At 45.2% G+C, this 22689-nt stretch overlaps 1 protein-coding gene across 15 annotated transcripts in view; it reads right to left on the reverse strand.

Moving 5' to 3' along the window:
* The window catches only part of SGIP1 (SH3GL interacting endocytic adaptor 1), a 236040-nt gene extending 218273 nt beyond the window's left edge, over positions 1 to 17767 (reverse strand). For 13 of the 15 annotated variants that reach the window (XM_043963564.1, XM_043963563.1, XM_043963560.1 and 10 more), the window contains exon 1: positions 16905 to 17028. In XM_043963564.1, coding sequence (XP_043819499.1) covers positions 16905 to 16914 — 10 coding nt within the window. In that variant the 5' untranslated portion in view covers positions 16915 to 17028. Of the gene's footprint in view, positions 1 to 16904; positions 17029 to 17198; positions 17272 to 17330 lie in introns of those variants that run through there. The other 2 variants (XM_043963548.1, XM_043963549.1) reach the window with 2 other exon arrangements.
* Positions 17768 to 22689: the final 4922 nt, after the last annotated feature.

Here is a 22689-nt window from a genome sequence, read left to right on the forward strand (position 1 = left end):
TTGTCCGTTAGCGATCCAATTTGAGGAGGGTTGCCATGGAGACAGGAGAAGGCAGACGGGAACTTCAAAGAGGAAAAACAAGATTTCATCATTTGATTTGGCAACTGGCCCAAACTGGTCCGATTTCACCAACATGCCACAGAGCATGCGGGATTTCTTGGGCTTGGTGCCCAGGTCAAGAAAACTGGAGACGGACAGCAATACAGTGAGCCACGGAGGGACAGAAAGACCTGAATTCGAATCCTCCCTCGGATCCTTACCAGCCTAGAGATCATTGAATATCTCTCAACAACTAGAGGATGATGGGAAAGAAGAAAACATTTCCAAGCCATGTTAGTGAAGAGCATCGGAATCTGGGCTAAGAATGGGAAGTAGGTAGCCTTCCATTTATCAACTCAACTCAACTCAATCCAGCAAATCCCTATGAAGCAACAGCTGTGAATAAGAGCCAGCTGGGAGAGGGTCCATCTCTGGCGTTGTATTCAGGGAGCCCTGGGTTCAAGTTCCACCTTTGACAAATGCTGACTGTGTGACTCAGGGCAAATCAACTAATGCCTCATTGCCCAAGTAAAGCCTCAAAGATGATAGTGTACATTTATAATTATATATTGTATACATAAATAAAAGAGAGGTAGAGAGGCATCAGAAAGTCAGCATTAGTTTCTTCATCTGTAAAATGGAGATAGCAGCACCTGCCCCCTATGGTTATTGTGAGGAACAAATGAGATAACATATAGTGCTTTGCAAACCTTGGAGCAATGTATATATTCTAGCCATAGCCATTGTCATCATCATCATCCCGCATTTATTAATCACTTACTATGTCTCTGGTGCCGTGGTGGCAACACAAAGAAAGATAAATGTACAAAGAGTTTCCTTGTCAGGCATTCCCTTTACCAATGAAATCATAGGTCTGGTTCCAGGAAAACAACAACAACAACAAAAACTGAGCTAGACTGTGCCCTGCAGAAGCTGACATTTGTACCTCTCCCTCTCATCTACATCACTGAACCAAAGGAACATCTAGAGCGCTAGTCTAATTCCCCCATTTTACAGATGAGGAAACTGAACCCCCATGAGGTCTAGGTAGGCAGCTTGCCAGGGACAGCCAGGATTAGCAGCTGGGTCTGCTCTGGGCTTCCCCACACTCGCCTTCCCCATTTTTCCATGTGGATTATTACTTGGTGCCTAGTTATTGCACAAGACCTGAGAATTTTTAACTTGGTTTGTGAACTTTAAATGATGGGGGAGTCTAAGTCAGTTTGCCCTTTCCAAAAAGCCAAATTCCAGGGTTTGCTTCCCTCCTGCTCTAAGTGATACTATTTCAAATCCCCAAGTAGCAATTGAAGGGGGGAAGGTACAGCAAAGATAAGACACTAAATCTGTGCCGCTATCCCCCAATCCCATCATAGCTTTAAGCCAGGATGATAGACTGCAGCAGGAGACATCTCTGAAGTTCTAAGAACACATAAAAGCATCATTAACCTTCCCAACACATTTGACACAGCAGCAGGCTGGAGGTGATGGAGTGGCATTGGCTCCAGGACTGTGATCATCCCAGGGCTAAGTGATCACAGGACAGTCAGATTTGAACAGATCAAACCACAGGGGGCTCTTCCTCCTCCCCTTCCTCCAGGGAACAAAGGGAACAAAGGCTCTGTGTGTGTATGGGGGCATTCTTACAGCCCGACTTGAGAACACAATGAGGATCTGGGAAGGCTCAATATTCTAGCCTCTCTTAATCTGCCTCATGATAGACTTCCAAGCTTTCCCACAGGGAGGCAGGGGAAGGATGAGATACTGATTGTGTTGCATTAAGAAATTCAGTTTGATAGAGGATAAAGAGTGATGCATTTGGACTCTGAGGACTAGTCTCAGCATTTGATGGCTGTGTGACCCTGGCACTTACCTGAACCTCTCTGAGCCCCAGGGTCCTAATCTTCACAAGAGAACTGATTTTGGAGACAGAGGATCCCTGTTCAAATTCTGGCTCTAGTACTGACTTCTCACCTGTGTGATCTCTGACAAGTCACTTAGGATCATGACCTCAGTAGTGAAAGGGGCTTTAGAGGCCACTGAGTCTAAGCCCCTCATTTTACAGGTGCATAAACAGCCCCAAAGAGGTTAGGTCACCTTCCCAGGTTCAGGAAGCTAACTGTCCCCCTAACTTCAGATCTAGCATGTACACTATTCATGACAACCCCATCTGTTAAATGAGGTGGGGCATGGGCACAGTGCGCTAAATGACTTCTAAGACCCCTGACAATCTAAATCTATGATTCTCTGGTTAGGGAAATCTAATTAACTTAATGATGTTGCCGAGAATTGAGCCTTTGTTTGGGAATCTTATTGGACTTTCCTCGGGAGGGTGGGAACATGCCCATTAATACTTCATTTGGTTGAGAGGCTTCTGGATACTTCCTGGACCCAGGACTGAACTTAGCCTCCCTAAACCCAGAGCCTGTATTCTGGGACTTGGGCTGTAGGAGAGATTCAGATGACATTGCCTGTAAGTGCTCAGCCCTGGGAAATTCAATAAACGCCACAGGGTGCTAGGTGGTGAGGATACCAAAACAGAGATGAGAAGAAGACAGTACCTACCCTCAAGAAGCTTACATTCTATTAGAAGAGCTCTGAAAAAAAGCTGAAATGTAAGAAATTCTGCTGTCCTGGGGTGTGTAAATATCTTCACCTGATGCAAAAAAGTGCTTCTCAAACTTAGCCTTGAGGTCAGGAAAAGCTTCCGACAATTACTATTGGAGAGGGCATGGGCTGCCTTAATAACACAATCAGCTTTCTTTCTTTCTTTCTTTCTTTCTTTCTTTTTTTGATGAGACAATTGGGGTTAAGTGACTTGCCCAGGGTCACACAGCTAGTAAGTGTTAACTGTCTGAGGCCGCATTTTAATTAAGGTCCTCCTGATTCCAGGGCCAGTGCTCTATCCACTGCTCCACCTATTTGCCCAAAGGAGCTTTCTTTTATTGGAGATTTCCAAGCAGAGACCAGATGACTACTCAGCAAGTGCCAAAATGGGGACTCCTTTCAGGTATGGGTTGGGTTAGGTGGTCAAAGAGGTCCCCTCCAACCCTAAAGTGCTGGGGTTCCAATTTGACCCTTAGTAGTATAGCTTGGAATCCCATTGGCTCTCCCCTGGACTGTCTGCTTAGCCATCCTTGCCAACATTTGTATTGTCCAGCAACACCTCATTATGTACATTCCTCTGCCTCTTCTCCCAAGCCCCACCCCCACCCCAGAACATTTACAGAAGCTCGCCAGAACTATCACTGGAAGAGGTTCCAGCGACAGGTCACGTGTCCCAAATGAGCAGGCAGTTGTTTGTTTTTTGGGGGGATTCTATTTACTAGGGTGAACCTAGGCATGCATTGTTTGGTTCAAGATTGACCTGTCTCTTAAAAAGGAAAAACACGGTGATTGTTCCTCAAACATGACAAAGATCTTTAGTGTAAAAATCCCCTACAGTTTTTCCTCCAGTGGGGTTCAGGTGGAGCTAAGAAGCAGGTTATAAAGATGCAAGCTAGAGGGATGGTATTTAGATATAACCTGACAAGATTGGAGGTGATGGGGAGAGAGGGAGGGCATGTGAGGGACTTCTGTCCTCTGTTTCTGGAGGATACAGGAATGCCTGGGTAGCATTCTTCCTACCTTCTTTCTGCTTCATGCCCTGAGGCTGGAAGTCTCTTTTCAGGAACACAATTTATCTTTTCTGATGGGCAGAGCAACAACTAGCACCAGGAGGAGAAAGCTAATTCCATTTTCTTTGCCTGGGTGTCACCTTCAGAATCAACGCTAACAATTATATCTTCAATTTGGAGAAGTCATTTTGATGGATTAATGCTGGTACTGATCTAGAAATTTCTCCAACCAGCCATGTCTTTACTTGTCCTCATTAAATACTCCTCCCCTCCCTCTGTCTCTTCTTTCCTCCCTCCTTTTCTCTCTCTTTCTCTGAGGAAAGTCAGCTGAGCCTGTAGATCCTTTCTTGTTATAATTTGGGTAACAATGTACAAACCCAACTACTCTCCCTGCCTCTAGTCTCCCCTCCCAATTACACTATGTAGTTTACTACTCCATATTAGTTTTCAATGGACACATATAAGGTCTTTCCTTTACTAAATAGAGGGAAGGGTATAAGAAGTTTTTTTGTTTTTGTTTTGTTTTTTTGGTGAGGCAATTGGGGTTAAGTGACTGGCCTAGGGTCTCACAGCTAGTAAGTGTTAAGTGTCTGAGGTTGGATTTAAACTCAGGTCCTCCTGAATCCAGGGCTGGTGCTCTATCCACTGCACCACCTAGCTGCCCCAGGGTTATAAGAATTTAAATAGCACTTGCTATGTGCCAGATACTGGGCTGAGTACTTTAATATTATTATCTCATTTGATCTTTACCACAGTAGCTGGGTGCTGCAGTGGATAGAGCCCTGGCCCTAGAGTCAGAAGAACCCAAGTTCAAATCTGGCTTCATATACTAGCTGTGCGACCTTGGGCAAGTCACTTAATAATGTTTGCCTCAGTTTCCTCATCTATAAAATAAGCTGGAGAAGGAAATGGCAAACCCCTCCAGCATCTCTGTCAAGAAAACCCCAAATAGAGTCATGGAGAGTCAGACAGGACTAAGAAGCAGCTTAACCACAACAGCAATGAAATTCATTGCTTTGGGTCTGAAGAAGCAGCTCTGGACATTAAAAACGGATACCATGTCCAGACTGGTTCTCGACAATAGACTAAGTGACAATTGAATAGAGCGTAGACAAGTTAGTATAATTAGCAAGTAGGAATCTACCCCCAAGAGTTTTAGCAATTCAGCCACTTGTGGTTGTACATCTTTAAGAATTTCTCCTGGCTTCAAACAGGAGTTGGGACTGATTGAGATCTACCTTTTTCCTAAACACAGATGAATGCCAAAGATATTCTAGGTCAACCTTTTCTTTTTCATACCTCCTTGTTACAAGTTTTATAAGAGCAGGTATACCTAGAGTGACTTTTTTTTTTTTGCTGGAAGGCCAGCCACACTTTAAGGGAGTCATGATTTCACTGATGTGGGCAATCTTTCTGATGGTTCAGACCCCACTAACAACATCTCATCCTTTGTACCTTCCATTCCTGTTTCAATGTAAATCTTCCAGGTACATACATGAAGCAAATAGAAGAACAGGAGAGACATATGAGCATTACCACCAGAGAAATGTTATCCCCACGCATCCTGCTCATGTTGGCCACAGGGGACTCAAGAGATATGGCTGGCTGGAGCTTCCTAAGTTCTGGGATCTGCCCCCTGAGTGCTCCTGACCTTGGTGTTCAGGGAACAAGGGGGATGAAGACCCAAGAAGCAAGGAAAGGGCACAAAGATGGCCCATGACAAAGAGGTGTGAGTATGAAGCTATGGAGAGCAGACAGCTTGGGGCTACAGTCAGTTCTGAGTTGGGTTGGTGATCATGATCCAAGTATGCACTTGGGTGAAGTCTATGCTGCTGATTGAACAAGGAGAGATGGTAGCATGTCACCCCACCCCCTTTTATTTCCCTTCTTTCCAGGGAGGAAGGCGAATGTCCCTCTGAGTTATTCAATCACTACCCTCCTTGCTGGGCTTGGGAAACCTTCATCATTGTCACAAATGCATACTTTGGTTTATAATCATCATAATAACTAGCATTTATATAACACTTTAAGGTTTGCCAAATTGTCTCATTTGCTATTTGTTTTATTTTTTTCTCATGTATGTAGATGATAGAAAGAGATGGAGAATATTCCATCAAAGAGGGAAGGTTGGGCCATTAGGGTAAAGCAAGGAGATTTACATTCCTGGCAGAAAGATGTGAGGGCCAGATGTTCCCTGTAAAAACGTGGATGACGGCAAAGCCGTAGGCTAGGAGTGAGGGGGCTCAGGCAGGTTCCTCGGGTTCCTCCCCCAGGAAATCAGAATGTTTTATGTTTGAAAAGAAAGCTTTGCCTCCAAGAAGGGAGGGAGGAGTGAGTGGGACTTTCACAGATGTCCTCATACAAGTCCTGCTCAGGTGATTGATGGTACCTGGTCCTTGCTCACCAGAAGCACCTGGTGGCTATACAGGTGTAAAGGGGGGGTCATTATAGAAGGCTCTCATTGAACTGAGGAATCCCCAATCAGCCTAATGGACTTACAGGTTGAAGGTCACGATCACTCCCAAATAGTTTGAAGAGTCCCCAAATCCAGCTGATGTGACACAGGGAACTCTCTTCCCGTAGCTTACAAAAGCAATCTGGTTGGAGCTCTTGAGGACTTGGTCTTGAAGACCTCTTTAGCTGAGGTCTGAAGGAAGCCAGAGAGGCCAGGAGGCAGAGATGAAGAGGAAGAGGATTCCAGCCACGGAGCAAAGACTCATGGAGTCACAAACAGCTAAGAGGCCAAAGACACTGGATTGTCAAGCATGTGGAAAAGGGCAAAATGGAGGGAGCCTGGGAAAGGAGGAGGGGCCCTGGGGGGCCTGAAGGGCTTATGTCTTTCCCAGGATCATCAGCTGGTAAATTGTAAAGGATCTAAAATGGAGGTGCCACAAGTCCAAGCCCAGCAACCTGCCCAGCAACCTACCCAGCACACCACACTACCTCTAGTCAACAACACTCAAACTTTGAGGTAGGAGCCATGAGCCAAGCTGAAAACACCTTATAAGTAAGTGGAAACATGAGTCAGGGAGGCCCCGTAGAGCCAAGATGAGCGCTGCCCCATCTCTTGAATTCCTACCTGCTGTTTAACACATGGGCTCACAAAGCTTCACACTGACTCGAACCCTGGTGAGATGGATCGCTTGTATCATCTGAAAGCATTTATTAAGTGCCTCATTACACATGGCACTATGCTAAGACTTGTAGGTATAAGGCTCTCTAAGATAAAGAAACACTGATTTGAGACAGACACAAAGATGCAGCAGGTGCAGGGCAAAGGGGCTCTCCAGTCAGGAGACCGGAGTTCAAAGTCCACCTCTGATAGGAGCTACCAGCATGACCTTGGGCCAGTCACTTAAGCTCTCTAGGCCTCATCTGTAAAGTGAGGAACTTTGGACCAGACATATTCCTGGCCTGCTTCCAGCGCTAGATCTGTGGTACTAGGAACAGGTGAAAGACGGACGATTTCTTCAGCAAAGAGATCAAAATGAGCTATTTTTAAGTGCTTTGCAAACCTCAAAGCACTATCCATAGAAATGTTTGTTCTTATTACATGGCTGCTGTAGTACCTCATTCCAGTCTTTTAGGACAGAAGGGAAGGAGTCACACTGCCTTGGGTGGAAACCTGGATCCAGACCCAGAAGGTTTGGGTTTTAATCCTGCCTCTGCCTCTTACTGCCCAGGTGACCTTGGGTAGCTCACTTCCCCTCACTGGTCCTAGACCTGTCACAGGAGGGGATGGGGCTGGATCATGCTCCAGGGGTCTCCACCAAGAGCAGACTTCTGCACCCCTGATCTTATGGATTCACTTCCCTTTCTGGCCCTCACTGTCCTGAAGGGAAACTGCCCAGGTTAGCTGAGATGTCAGTGATCACAGGAGCAGAAGTGAGGGCCCCTCCCAAAGTGGGACTGTTCAGTCCCTTATTTACCAAGCCCCTGTGCTCTCAGTCTTGTATCCAGATGTGTATTTCCAGAATATGAAAGGGAAGGGAGAGGGAACAATGTTTTATAAACAAATGCCAAATCTTTTAACCCTCCACACAGCCCTTCTGGAATCCGCAGCAGAAGAGAGGAGGAGAGGGGAGGGTGGTCAGGTGAGACGCCAAGTCAGGCCAAAACAAGCTCCAAAGAAAACGATCCAGACAAAATCAAAGGAAAGACATTTGGGGGAGTAAGAGGAGAGAGGAAAGGAATGAATGAACGACATTTGCAAAGCCCTTTAAACATGATCTTATTTGTTCTGTTCCACAGACAACTCTGCAAAGTGGTCGGTCAGCCAGCAACAACAATAACAACAATGAACTAGCACCTACATATCTTTTTTAAGGCTGATAAAGCACTTTAAAGATGATACTTCATCGTTTGGTCCACACAACCACCCTGGGAAGTAGGTGCTATTATTATCCCCATTTTATTGATGAAGAAACCGAGGCAGACAGAAGTTAGGTGTTTTGCTTATGGTCATACCACTCATAAGTGGCTGAGGTAGGATCTGAATTCAGCTCTTCCTAACACCAGGCTCAGCAAACCACCACTACCGCCAAATATGAAGCACTTAATATGCGCCAGGAATTGTGCTTAACACTGTGAATATCAAAAAATAAAATAAAAAGGTACAAAAGAGCCCCTGCCTTCAAGAAGCTCATATTTGAATGAGGGAGATAACACGTGTTTAGAAAGTACATAGGAAGGTATCTAGGGAATGGGGCAGCTAGGTGGCGCAGCAGAGAATGCATACGGCTTGGGGTCAGGGAGCTGTGAGTTCAAATTCTGCCTCAGACACCCCTCACTACTCCCTGTGTGGGTCAGTCATTTAGCCTGTCTGTCTCTGTTCCTCATTTATAAATTGGGGACTTCCCAGGGTTGTTGTGAGAAAACGTCTAAAGTGTTTTGCAAACCTAAAAGTTGCAAGATAAATGCGGGCTGCCGCTGCCGGTGCCAGTGGTGTTCTCCCTCTTTGGACACACTGATGTGGTGTCCTTCTGACCTCAGGGAGGCTGGACCTCAGGCAGCAGCCACAAAGTCTCCCTCTAAGCCCAGGATTCTTGCCCTTTTTCATGCCCTGGACCCTTGGGTCATCATTGGGCCTGTGGACTCCATCCCAGAGTTGTATCTTTAAGAGCATAAAATAAAATATAGAGGAAAAAAGGAAGTCAGTTGCACGGAGAGGCAGTAATCAGAACAGTCAAAGATCGTGTTCATAAATCCTGCGAGCCTCCAGGAGGCCGTACGGGAGCCTGAGGAGCCGGGCAGGACTTTGCCCTTTGCCATGTAGCCTTTGAGAACTCAGGACCACCTGCACCCCAGAAGCAGACACCAGAGCTAGTCATTAGTGCCGGGACATGCGCATAGGCCAGTCAGGATGGATGGGGGACTGGTCCTGAGACGCCATGGGACCTCCCGCAATCATCAGCCTATTCACTGCTAGAATTCACACAGCAAGCAATTACTGAGTGCTTACCATGTGCCAGGTCCAAGGCTAAGCCATCAGAATGAAAAAGAAGGGCAAAATAGTTATTGCACCCCCTGTTCCTCACAGTCTAATGGGATATAATAAGAGAGAATAATTAGGTTCTTGTTGTCTCTCTTTCTCCATACATACACACACATATATACATACATATATATTCATACACACATCTAAATGTATGTATAGATAGTGATAGATATCTATATATAAAGATATTTAGATATACACAGATTTATATCTCTATCTTGATCTATCGAGATAGAGATCTCTATATAAAGCTATTTACAGATCTTTAGACACAGCAAGGTATAGATATAGATCGTAGATACGTAGATATATACATCGATTTCATTAGATTGTGAGGTGCAAGAGGCACCAACTATATTGTCGTCTGACTGACTGAATAACACTCGACAAGGGGGATTTGGCAGAAAGGATAGAGGATTTAGGCTCACATCATATGGGTTTTCCACTCTCACTACCTGTGGGATGTGAAGCAGGTTATGTCTTCTCACTGGGCCTCAGTTTCCTCATTTGTAAAATAAGGGGGTAGGATGAAATGACCTCCAAGGCACCTTCCATCTCTAAATTTATGATCCTATATATATGGGCATGGAGCTCTGGGCTTAGGGCCCAGCACATAAAAATGAAAAATGGTGGACGATGCTTCCAAGGACTTTACAAATGAAGAGCTCAGGTCCATCCTCATCATGTGGTCATCCAGCCTCCACGACGAGTCCATGGCATTTCCCAGTGGTTCTAATTATTTTCCACATTTATTTTATTTTTAATTCATGAGATAAAACAAGTGTTTCCATAACATAGTAAATAAAACATAGGATTGTACACAAAACTGCAAACCCACTATGTGCCACTTGCTATTCCTTTTAAGTATATAACAAAGTGATCATGGAAATTATTTTATTTTCCTTCTCTCCCCCCTCCCCGTGGCTACCATAAGACACAAACAGGTGTGTGTGTATACTTATTTGTGAGATATATATATATATATATCTACACACACACACATATATACACATATATATACACACATATATACATATATACACACACACATAGGTAAAATTATTCAATTATTCCATACAAACAATTTTCTCTGCCTGCAGATAATCTAATTTCTAATTACACTAAGCTCACTTAGTTACATCATGGGTTCTCCTTCTAGGACAGAGCAGAATAAATTCCATGCCTGGTCCATGTGACGTTTTTCACATTATTGAAAACAACTGCCTTATGAAGAGTCCATTCATGGCATTCTTACCTGGGCTAAACAACTCTATTCCCTTCAAGGGGTCCTTGTAGAACAAGGTCTCTCATCCTTTCCCTTTCCTGGTGATTCTCCTATGGAGACCTAGAACATGGAAGATGTGCATGTTCTTTTCTTCTCTGATGTCATTGGGTCTGTCCCCATGATTTGTCTAAATAAATTTTTATTAAAGATAAAGCTGTTTTTTTTTTTCATAGAGACTCGGCTTTGATCTCTGGAATGTGTGTGTGAAATACTGAGATGTGGGTTCTAGAACCCAAGCCTTAAATGAGTTTGAAAAAAGAAATTGCAATGAAAGTCATTCCCAGACTCTGTGGGAAGAGACGGGAGAACTACAAGCATGCATGTGCCTTTAAACTCCTAAAGTTCTGGGGGCCTGGGAAGTGAGCAGCCGCTCTGCTGCAATGCTCAGAGGCTGATTTGGCAGCTAGTCCGGCATCAAAGCATTTTCAGAGCACGACAACCCCCCATTCCCAGACGCAAAAACGTCTACGTTGTTTACAAGAAGATCCCAGCAGCGGGAGGTCAGAAGCCCTTCACGGGGAATTGCAAAATACCCAATTCTGAGCACAAATGACTTTTGGATACAAAGAGGGAATCTGACCAGAATCAAGTGAAAATCGGTATTTTTATAAATCCCAGGGAACCATAGGATCACGGAGCTAAAATTAGAAGTTGCCCTCCAAGGCCACTGATTGTTTTCTGATGAGAAAATTGAGGCCCAGCAAGGTACAGGGAGTCTCCCAAGGTCATGCAGGTGTTAAGGATCACAGACATGATTTAAGCCCAGCGCCTTTCTCTACACATTCTTTCTCCAGAACCATGTGGGCTTCCTTCAACAGCACAGAAGCATCGAGGCTTGGTATCAAGTTAGCAAGAATATTTAGTTAAAATAAGAAACTAACAGATGGTAGGCTAGAGGGAGTGCCTCATCCCGCGGTCAACCGAGGCCATTCTGTGATTTGGGGTACTTGTCCCATTTGAAGAATTGCTTGTTACAGCCCTGACTCAGCCAGAAGATGGAGGCAGCTGGGTGGCTCAGCAGATAGAGTGCTGGGCCTGTCGTCAGGAAGATCTGAATTCAAATCCAGACTCAGTCATGCACTGGCTGTATGACCCTGGGTAAGTCACTGAATGTCATTTTCCTCAACTATAAAATGGAGAATGGTGTCTTCAGCTCTAAAATGGGGATGATAGGGCAGCTAGGTGGCGCAGTGGATAAAACACCGGCCCTGAATTCAGGAGGACCTGAGGTCAAATCTGGCCTCAGACACTTACCAGCTGTGTGACCCTGGGCAAGTCACTTAACCCTCATTGCCCCACCCAAAAAACAAAAAACAAAATAATAAAATGGTGATGATAAAAAACACCTTCCTCTAGAAGACAGCTATGGTGTTCTCTCTGATAGGATGCTCCCATATCCGCCAGGAAAGGCCTGGAATATAAGCAGCCATCTTACAAACAAATCAGAGTCCAAAGGCTGCCTCCCTCTCCCAGCCTGGCCCTATGTCCTCCTTTGGACCTCTCCCGAGGTCCTGGTGTTGTTGACACACTCAAGAGACCCTCATCCTGACCTAACCTTGAGCTCATTTGGCTCCTGATTCAGACTCTGCTTCTCACTCTCAACAGAGGGGATCGCTCTATCTGTGCTCTCCTCTGACCTTCACCAGCATGGGGTCAGTCTCGGCCTGGGGAGGATCTGACACTGACTTCTGCAGATATGAACAGATAACCTATGAAGTATTTAACAGCAGGAACAGCAAGTACTCATATAAAACTTTAAGGTTTGCAAAAGCATTTTACATTTAATCTTCACCACAATCCTGGGAGGTAGATGCTATTATTTTCCTATGTTACAGATGAGAAGAGTGAGGCTAAGAGTCTGAGGCTGGATTTGAACCCAGGCCTTCCTCTTTCCAAGTCTAGTGCTTTATCCAGTATACTACTAGTTGCCTCAAGTCAAGTAAATGACTTGTTTCCATGACCTTAGAAGATGTATTTATAAATGGTTTTATCTAATTCCTTCAAAGCAACCCTTGCCTTACCCCAATTTATCTACCTACCTTAATTTTTTTTTGGGGGGGGTGAGGCAATTGGGGTTAAGTGACTTGCTCAGGGCCACACAGCTAGTTCGTGTCAAGTGTCAGAGGCCGGATTTGAACTTAGGTCTTCCTGACTCCACTGCGCCACCTAGCTGCCCCTCCTACCTTAATTTTTAAAGAAGGCATGGTGCCATTAGTCAACATTCCATTACCCAATCTAAGGCTTCCTTTGGCCTCAGCAAGTCGGACTCCTTTAAATCATTCTCCATGAAGACTGGATACTTCCAAATTCTGTAGCATTACTCAAATCAGGAATCTTTAAATGCATTTTAAAAAAATAATAAACCAGTAATCAGGGAGTTATGTCAAGGGTCTGGGTTGGTTAAGAGTAGTTTTGTTTGATCAAAAATCTGTAAAATTGACTAAAATTCCTCAGACTTGTTGTTAACTTGATCAGAGACATCTTATGAATAGTTTCAAGTCTTTCTAATAGTTTATCAATACAATAGGAGTGGTGCATTGTCAAGTTTTGTCCCTACTGTTGGTTCCATCAAGCAATGGGCGATAAAACTTTCCTTGCTCCAGGAAGATGTAAAACAGAGCTTTGTTGTGGACCCTTCTAGGGTATATTGAAATAGCAACAATCTGAGCCACATTCATTAAGGCCCTGGTGTGGGAAGAGCCCTGTCCTAGGTGCTGGTGGAGATACACAGATTGGCTGAGACCAGGTTTCTGCCCTCATGAGACTTCTAGTCTAGTGCAGAGTTTCATAACCTAGGACCAATGACCTTTTAAAAAAATAAATATATTTCATGGTAATGTTTTCCACAATCGTACATGCATGACCCATATCTGATTGCTTACTGCCTCAGGGAGGGAGAGGGGAAGGAGGGAAGGAGGGAAGGAGGGATAAAAATTGGGACTCGAAACTATAAATACAAATGTTTACTACTTTAAAAGTACACACACACACACACACATACATATATATATATCGATAATTATTTTAATATAATTGGTTTTTTGGGGGTGCATTTAAAAAACATCAAATTGGATGCCTTGTGATTTGAAAAGGGTTCCTTAGACTTCACCTGACTCCCAAGAGTGTTCACAAAGCAAAAAAGGTTACAACTCTAGTTTATGTGTGTCTGTGTATGTGGGGAGGGGAGGGCACATACTTAATTAACTATAATACTATCATATTTGGTTAGTTTTCTAGAGCATGGGAAACAGTGTGGCATTGAGTCTATAGAGATGGCCTTGAAGCCAAGAAGACCCAGGTTCAAATTCTGTCTCTGACCCGTAATTGCTGTAGAAATCTGGGCAAATGACCTTAATAGCTCAGGGTTCTAGTCAACTCCTTCAGACTATAAGTATGTTTTCAGTCATGTCTGATTCTTCATGACCATTCTAGAGTATATTTCAAAAGCTAGAGTGGTTTGCCATTTTCTTCTCCAGGTCATTTTACAGATGAGGAAACTGAGGCAAACAGGGTGAAATGAACTGCCCAGGGTCACACAGCTAGTAAATACCTGAGGCTGGATTTGAACTCAGGTCCTCTGGACTCTAGGGCTGGCCCTCTATTCATGTTATCACCTAGCTGCCCTTTTAGAGAAGGTGCTGACCTGCATTGATGGCATTCCCCATACCAACGAAATCACAAGTGCTCCCCCTACCCTTTCAGATCAGGTTCACTGACTTTATTAATGCAGACATTCCTTGGCACCCCCCACCCCAGCCCAGGTGACATATAGTCAGGAAGACTTTCCACGGAGAGCTGCCATGTTAGAAGCCCTTCCCTGGACTTCTGCTTTCAAAGATTATCCCATAATATCTGCCCCTATTCCCTCTGAATAGGCCAAACCAGGTTAACCACAGCTGTTATATGCAGCACTGAAACATGAAATGTGGGGTCTGATATTAAAAACCATCAACTCATATGGGTCAAGTCTCCAGAATTAAGTTAGAAAGCCAACATCCTGCCAATGGTATTGGAGGCAGGGGCTCCTTCATCCATGCCCAGGAGTATTAGTTCTTATCATGTGGAAACCAAGCTCTTACCCACCTTGTTCATCAAGTTGATCTCTTGCTCTTTTTCTAATCTCACTGAGACATTATGATGACTAAAAACCATGAAAGCAATTCCAGAAAAAGTAGAGATGGTCCCAAGCAGCAAATATTAGAAGAACTTGTAAGCATTAGCTATATATCTCTATCCATATGTATATGTATAAATACACACATATATGTGTGTATGTATGTATGTATGTATAAAATAAAGGTCTAATTTGGAGGAGTCTGGGTTCTTTAAGCATTCAGCCAGAGGCAACTCTCTCAAGAGTATCACATGTATTTTGTGCCCACCCTGAACTTCCATCCTGCACCAGAGCTGGAGCTGGTTGACCAGGCCAGCAATCACGCATACTGAACGCCAACAAGAGCCTGCTTCAGTTCCCATCTTAGTTTGGGGGAGCCCTGTTGGGCTGGTACTCTGAGATGGATTTCATCAAATGGGACTCAGCAGTGGTACCAAGAAACATTGCTGGCTCTTGAGTCCCACACTTTAACTACCCAGTCTGCTAAAACTACTAGTCAAAGGGTACACATTAACTTTGCATGGTGAAACTCAAAGCAAAGCAGGCACGTTTCGAACAAGGGGGAGAAGGAAGAATTTCCTGTGAGCTGCTGGTATTCAGAGGGGCCTTGAGCTGGACAGGGGAAGAAGGAGCCTTTGCCTTGCCATCCAAAGCTTAGCTCCATTCTGAGTTTCTAGAGCTGATTTCATCGCACATCTCAGCAAATCTGATTTGTTCGACCTATGCCAAAAAAGCTGGCTTCAGAGGTCTTTGCAAAGGAAACCAGGATCCATCAAGAAATCACACAGAATCACTCTTTTAAACAGAGACATTTTCCACTGAAACTGGAGTGCCATGACTCAATGATTCTTCCTTCTTGTAAGGAACATTAGCAATACACAGATACACACGTATATTATAATTTAACCATTAAATCCAAAGACATTAAAATTTTGCCAAATAGGCATGTTCTACATTGAGTTAAAATGTCACCATTAGCACCTTAATTTACATGAGGGAGAGTTTCTGAGAAACATCTTAACCTGCTCTATCAGATCTTTGCCTAATAGAGAAATGGTCCCCCCCACCCCCACCCCAGGTTCCTGGCTGATTTGAGAATAATGCATTATCTTCTGCAATGGTAAAAATCTAGGCTGGGGACATAAATTCTGCCTGTCATCTTGGAGAAGGCCAACAGTTTTGCATCATTCTCTTGTGTAAAAATGGAGAGAGAAGGAGAAAAAAAATCAAAGCCAGCTCTAGGCAGTCTGTTTATTTCCCCATCAGCTTAATGGCTGTGTGTGTTTTAAAGGTGTCCTGAAGCTCTCTCTCTCTCTCTCTCTCTCTCTCTCTCTCTCTCTCTCTCTCTCTCTCTCTCTCTCTCTCTCTCTCTCTCTCTCTCTCTCAGGGATGAAAAGGCAATTAAATAGAGCATAATATAGTTCATAATGCATCCACACAGGAAAAAGTTCCTCTTTCCACTAAATATCCAGCTTGTCAACACCAACAGGGAGTTGTCCTTTCATGACTGACAGAGGACCGATTGCATAGGGTTAATAAGCATTGGTGCAGCAAAATGGGGCTTGGAGCTGGAGAGTATTTGGAGCTCCAGAATATGGTCAGATCTTTAAAGAGCTGAGTAGCCTTGATGTTTTCTTTGCAGTTTCCCATTTTGATCCAGAGATTTTGGGTCAAATGTTGCAAAAGGGAGAGACAGCCAGCCATGCCCCAATTGTAGTGGGTTACTTGGGTCCAGGATCAGTCAACTGAAACACAGCTTTACTCTTGAAAAAAGCGACTCAAATGCAGAAGAAGAAGAAAATAGCCTAGTCTGATTCTGAGTTGGGTTAGTTGTTTGTGTGTGTGTGGTTTTTTTTAAAGAAAAAAAAAAACATTAGCCTGAAAAAGACAGGTCCCCATGTGGGTAACTTTGTCAATGACCTCTCTTGAGTAATGCTGAATTCAGAAAATGAGTTTCCATTGTAAATGATTAATCAAGATAGTTCAAGAGCCCAGTCCAGAAAAAAAAAAAAACCTTCTTTTTCCTAACTTATTTGCCCTGCAAGCTCTTTCCCTGTGAGCTCTCATCCCTGGGAAGACTTCAGGGTTTTTTTTCTCTCTCTGGTCCAGGAAATGAGGGGGAAAAATCTGTGTACTTCCAGCTAAGGAGAAGCCCTGAGGTCTGATTCCTGAATCTGCCTCTAGTCTGCTGCAAGTAGATATGCAGCGGTAGAGCCTAGCCAGAGGCTGCAAACTGGTCCTGGGCTGGAGCCCCATTTGCACACCGGTCTCCATCAGGATCAAGGGTCCCAAACATCCCAGGCAATCACGGGCTCCGGGAGCTATCCCAGGGAACAGGGCAGGGGCATCACCTACCTTCCATCATGGTGGCAGAATCGCATTCCTCAATTTCCAAAGAGCCTGGAAAAACACGAAAAATCGGATGCTGGTGACCAGGCGGGTCCCCTCCCCCCACCCCACCCCAACCCCCCACTGCTGGCAGAGAGGAGCTGGACCCCAAGCAGAGGGAAGCCTCAAAGCGAACGGCAGGCCATGGATGCGGCTGCCTGTACCACCTAGAGGATGGCAGGAAGATGCTGGGAGAGAAAGGGACAGCTCTCTGAGCTCACACGCCTGCCAAGAGCTCAGCCAATCCCTTCCTGCCTATACCTTGTCACATGGTAGCCAGCTCGCATCTCCTGACACAATACCCCTGGAGAACACACAAGAACCTATTCCTCAGCCCCATCCTCGGTGCCCCCCCCCCCCAAGCTTTCACCAAACACACAACCCTGCTCCTACCTGTGACGCACTTCCCTCACTGGCCCGGCTGCCTCTAATCCTATTGCAGCAACTGAGTGAAGGGAAGGGGATTATCAGGCACTGTCAGATGCAGGGGTGGGGGCTCTGGGCAGTTCTGGGAGGTACCATTCCTGCATAGGCGCGAGCAGCTCGGGACTTTCAGGAGCCCCGACCAGCGTCTCCAGCCCTGCGGCTCCTTGGAAGGAGGCATTCCAGATGGCAGCAGCTGGGGCGTCCCTCTCCCCCAACACACACACACACACAGCTGAGAGAGGGGAGGGGGGTGGGGTACGACCTGGCTGGCCCTGGGTGCTGGCTGCTTTTGCCTCTCCCCCAGCAATTCAAGTAGGAACCAAGCCAGCTGACGTCACTTCATCAACAATTACTCTCCCCCAGCCCAGTCCCCCCTCCCTCCAAAGGGGAGATGCAGAAGAAATCTCAAGCAGGCTGCCTAGGACAGAGAGGGCCCAGCCACTGAGTCCCGCAAAGGGGCAGGGGATTGTCCTGGACACAAAGAAACAAAAGGGAGACCCCGCAGGGATCAGCCTGGCCGGGCTGGAGGTCATGCGGAGGGGGCAGGGCAAAGCCCTAGAGAGGGGGGAGCCCAAATAAAGCCGCTGGCCAGCCAACAGGGGTTCAGTGCTGCCTTGCACGGATGCCTTCTGCAGTAGCGGCAGCAGCAGCAGCAGCAGCGGAAGCGGCGGTAGCAGCAGCGGCGGCAGCTAGGGAGCTTCTCCCACCCGCCCCCCACCCCCACCCCTGGGGCGACTCGCTGCCCTTCTTTAGGGAGGATGGACATTAGTTCCTAACATCATCCTTTCCCTGGGAAAGCTGCCTATGGCAAGTCCCCCTTTCTGGAAAGTGGGCATGACCAACGCGGACAGTTGTTTGGTTTGACCTGACTAGAGATATGTGGCAAGTTTTTTTTTTGGCGTTTTTCTTTTCCGTGGACTGGAAGGGGGTGAAGAAGGGGAGAGGAGAGAGAGAGAGTAAATAGACTTGCTAATCGAAAACGTAAATGGAATTTTAAAAAGCAATTTAATGGAAATTAAATGACATTTTAAAAAGAAATACAAGAAGTGATTTTTTAAAAAGCAAAGTCGGGGAGAATTTTCAGGGGTGGGTGCAGGGTGGCTGCGGCCCAGCTGGAAGCCACCTTCCTTTCAGGTGATGTCTCCTGCAGCTGTGATCAACTCTGCCCCTTCCCCCACCAGAGTTCGGCAGAGAGTGAGTGTCTCCCAAAGGGGCCCCGGGAGCCTTTCTGCTTAAACAAGTACTAGCTGGCTTCAGTATTTGCAGTTAATGAGAGGCTCCATCCACCTGTAATACGGCTGCTTCTAGAGCTGGAGAAGTGTGTGTGTGGGGATGGATGGCACCATCCTGGAAAGAACTCTGGAGCAAGAGGAGAAGAGTTCAAATCCTGCTTTGGTCACTTGCTCCCTTGTATTAACTTCCTTGGGACTCAGATGACTCATCTGTAAAATGAAGGAAATTGGACTAGATGACCTGGGAGGTCTGAGATTGGTGTGAAATTCCAAGGTCTGGTTAGCCTTCCTTCTTGTATCCGGAGAGACAGTTTGGACTGCTTGGAACAGCCTCAGCTCAAGAGTCAAAGTCCCGAGTGCAAGCTCTGTCATAGCCTGACTGTGTGGCCCTGGGAAAGTAACTTTGCTCCTTTGTCCTTTACTTTCCTCATCTGTAAAATGGGCTGAATTGATATCTGTGTCATAATGTTAATTTTGAGCCAGCATGGGTCAGAGAAAAGGATCTTTGTCAGTCACATACTGACTTAGAAAACCACAAATGAACATTATCTGTGTTGTATAATGTTTTAGTTTATTTTGTTAAACATTGAACATTATTTTGCTGGGCAATGAGGGTTAAGTGACTTGCCCAGGGTCACACAGCTAGTAAGTGTCAAGTGTCTGAGGCTGGATTTGAACTCAGGTCCTCCTGAATCCAGGGTCAGTGCTTTATTCACTGTGCCACCTAACTGCCCCGCCCCAAACATTGTACATTTTAATCTGGTTTGGCCCCACGCCAATTTTACCTGGATCATGGGGCTGTTGAGTTTGACACCTTTAGCTTAAAGGTTAGCATGAGGAAGCCCTGGGCTTTAGTTCAGCTGCTGATAAATCCTGGCTGTGTGACTCTGGCTGGGACACTTAAACCTTTTTGTGCCCCAGGCATCTCACTGAGCTTTTAAGTTGCAGAGAAGGGCTTGAGCAGTCTGGGGAGGAGGGGGTCCTGTTTTTAGAAGTTTCCCATACCAATGAAACCAGAAGTTCCTTCCAAAAAAAACCAAACCAAGCCAAACCAAAAAACCCCAAAGAACCCAATAACTCACATTCATGTGACTTCAATCAACAAACCTTTTAACACCTTACTATGTCCAAGGTACTAGAGGTACAAAGAGGAATAAAACAGTTCCTGCCTGCAGGTAGCTTACATTCTATGGGGCGTGGAGGGGAGACAACACATACATCTATGGGTATAGACAGGTGACTTTTTTGTGGGGGAGGGGAGAAGGCACTAGAAGTTGGGCTTCAAATAACAGGCAAGGCTTGCCTACATCTTCACAACTCTATTATTCTTCCTATTTTATGGATGAGGAAACTGAGGCTAAGTGGCGAAATAGTTTACCCATGGTCACATCACAAATTAACATCCAAAGCAGGATTTGAATATAGGATTTACTGGTGCCAGTTGGTGCCAACTCTGTCACTAGAGCTCACAAGACAGTTATGAGAAAAATGCTTTGTGAACTGCAAAATGCTTTAGAAATGTGATCTCGCCTTTCCCCATCAACCTCCATTTGAGAGGAGTTCCTATTGATTGCTGACATTTGTAAGGCACTTTATAGTTTGGAAAGCATGTCCCCCTACATGATCTCTTTAGACATTATCAGGAGGGAAAGAGAAATGCTAGATAGATGAGCCTGCTTCTTAAAGCCCTTGAAACTAACTGTGATGGACAGGGCATGGGTATTTCATGTACATGTGTAATAAGGTATGTCATATACAAACAAAAAATATTATTATCACAATACATAATTTATGTTTTTAGAATGAAATATATGATAGCACTATTAACAGATGGCCTTTTAAATCCTGCAAAGCACTGTAGGTACTATTAGCCCTGTTTTGCAGATAGGGAAACTGAGACTCAGGCCACACAGCTAGAAAATACTTCATGTAGGCTTTGAAGCCAGGTCTCCCTAACTTCAAACGATCAATCAACAAGCATCAGTTAAGTTCCTATGTGTCAGGCACAATTTGAGGGAAGGAAGAAGTAATCCACCTTTATCCTCAAGGATGTTATGTTCTCTTTCAGAAGAAACCAGTGCAGACGAATGGAATAAATGATGGCTCTGGATCCAAGAACCTGGATTCCCTTCCCATCTGCCAATGGCCCGGACTTCATCTCTACTGGCTTTAGTTTCCCCCTCTGTAAACTGAAGCCACTGAACTGAATGGCTCCTAAGATCCCTTTGGTTTTACATCCATGATCTTAGAAGTACCTATAAAATGAGGACAACTGCAGGGCTCTCTCTTCAATGCCTCTCTGAAGGGAAAGAGGGAAGAAGTGAGGAGAGAGATACCTTTTCAGAATCCTCCAGAGCCAAGGGAAAACACCCATCTATGCTCGCCTCTTTCTGATCTTTTGCCAGGAAGAGAACCCTACTCACCTCAGTGTGTTGTGAGAATCAAAGAGGCAGCAGTGTGTTGGACCTAGTGTCAACGAGACCTGTGTTCAAATCCTCCCTCAGACAATAATTAAATCTGTAACCTTGGCCTTCTCTGATGCTGCTGCCTCCCAGTCAGAAATGTTTATTCTATTTTTTAAAATGGATTCTGTGGTCTGCTGTACTTCTCAAATCCATTTTTTATCACAGTCAGAACTTGACATGAAAGAATATTACAAAATGCACTCCCAAATGAACTGTGTAAATCATGAGGTAAACATATGGGGCCACTAGCTAGGTGATGCAGTAGATAGAGAACCGAGCTGGGAGTCAGAAAAACTCATCTTCCTGAATTTAAATCTGGCCTCAGACGCTTACTGGCTGTGATCCTAGGCAAGTTGCTTAACCCTGTTTGCCTCAGTTTCCCCATCATAAAATGAGCTGGAAAAGGAAATGGCCAACGACTCCAGGATCTCTGACAAGAAAACTCCAAATGGGGTCACAAAGAATTAGACACGATTAAAACAATTGAACAATTCAGATATATTCAGGTGAATGAGAGAGGAGAATATGGGTCATCTGCACCTTCCCGTCCATCTATCTGTAAGGGAAGGAAGATAGAAACCCTGGGACCTTGCAAAACCACTTCAAGGGAGCTGAGGTGGATGAGGTGGGGAGAGGGAGGAGCTGACCTAGAGGAGGTGACTGGCAGGAAGCTCACCACTTGGAAGCTTCCAATGGTGATTGCTTATTCTTGCAATCTCAGTGCTAAATTCAGTGGTTTCTACCCTGCTGAAGGAGTGCAAGATCTGCCCAATGGGAAATGTAACATTCCAAAACTGAACAGTCTTTTAACATCACTATTTAAATGTCTACATCCTCTGAATTTCTGTGCCCCATGACAAAGCAGTGATACATCCACCTTAGTTAGAACTCTGCTTACCATGGTGTACAATTTATTCTATTTTATACATCTCATTCTTATAGACTGTAAGCTCCTCAGGGGCAGGGACCGAAATTGTTCATTCATTTTCTTATCTCTCTCTGCTTAGCGCAGCCAGTGGAATTTTTGTTGAGTTATGTGCTCTGCCCCTCACTTGCTTCTTTTCCCATCAGGACTGATATTTATTTAGTGTTGATAATGGAGAACTTTTCATTTTTAGTAACTCAAAATTTGTTCTCACTGAAAAAGCTGAGGATTACTAAGAGTAGATCAAGCTGAAAGGGAAGATACTAAAAAATATTCTTCTTCCTCCTCCTCCTTCCTTCCTCCTCCTTTCCTTCCTCCTCCCTTCCTCTCTTCCAATCTCCCTTCCTCTCCTTTCCACTCCCTTTCTCTCTTCCAATCTCCCTTTCTCTCCTCCATTCTCCCTCCCTCTCCTCCATTCTCCCTCCCTCTCCTCCATTCTCCCTCCCTCTCCTCCATTCTCCCTCCCTCTCCTCCATTCTCCCTCCCTCTCCTCCATTCTCCCTCCCTCTCCTCCATTCTCCCTCCCTCTCCTCCATTCTCCCTCCCTCTCCTCCATTCTCCCTCCCTCTCCTCCATTCTCCCTCCCTCTCCTCCATTCTCCCTCCCTCTCCTCCATTCTCCCTCCCTCTCCTCCATTCTCCCTCCCTCTCCTCCATTCTCCCTCCCTCTCCTCCATTCTCCCTCCCTCTCCTCCATTCTCCCTC

Source organism: Dromiciops gliroides, chromosome 4, assembly GCF_019393635.1.
Source record: "Dromiciops gliroides isolate mDroGli1 chromosome 4, mDroGli1.pri, whole genome shotgun sequence".
NCBI classification, from domain to species: Eukaryota; Metazoa; Chordata; class Mammalia; order Microbiotheria; family Microbiotheriidae; genus Dromiciops; species Dromiciops gliroides.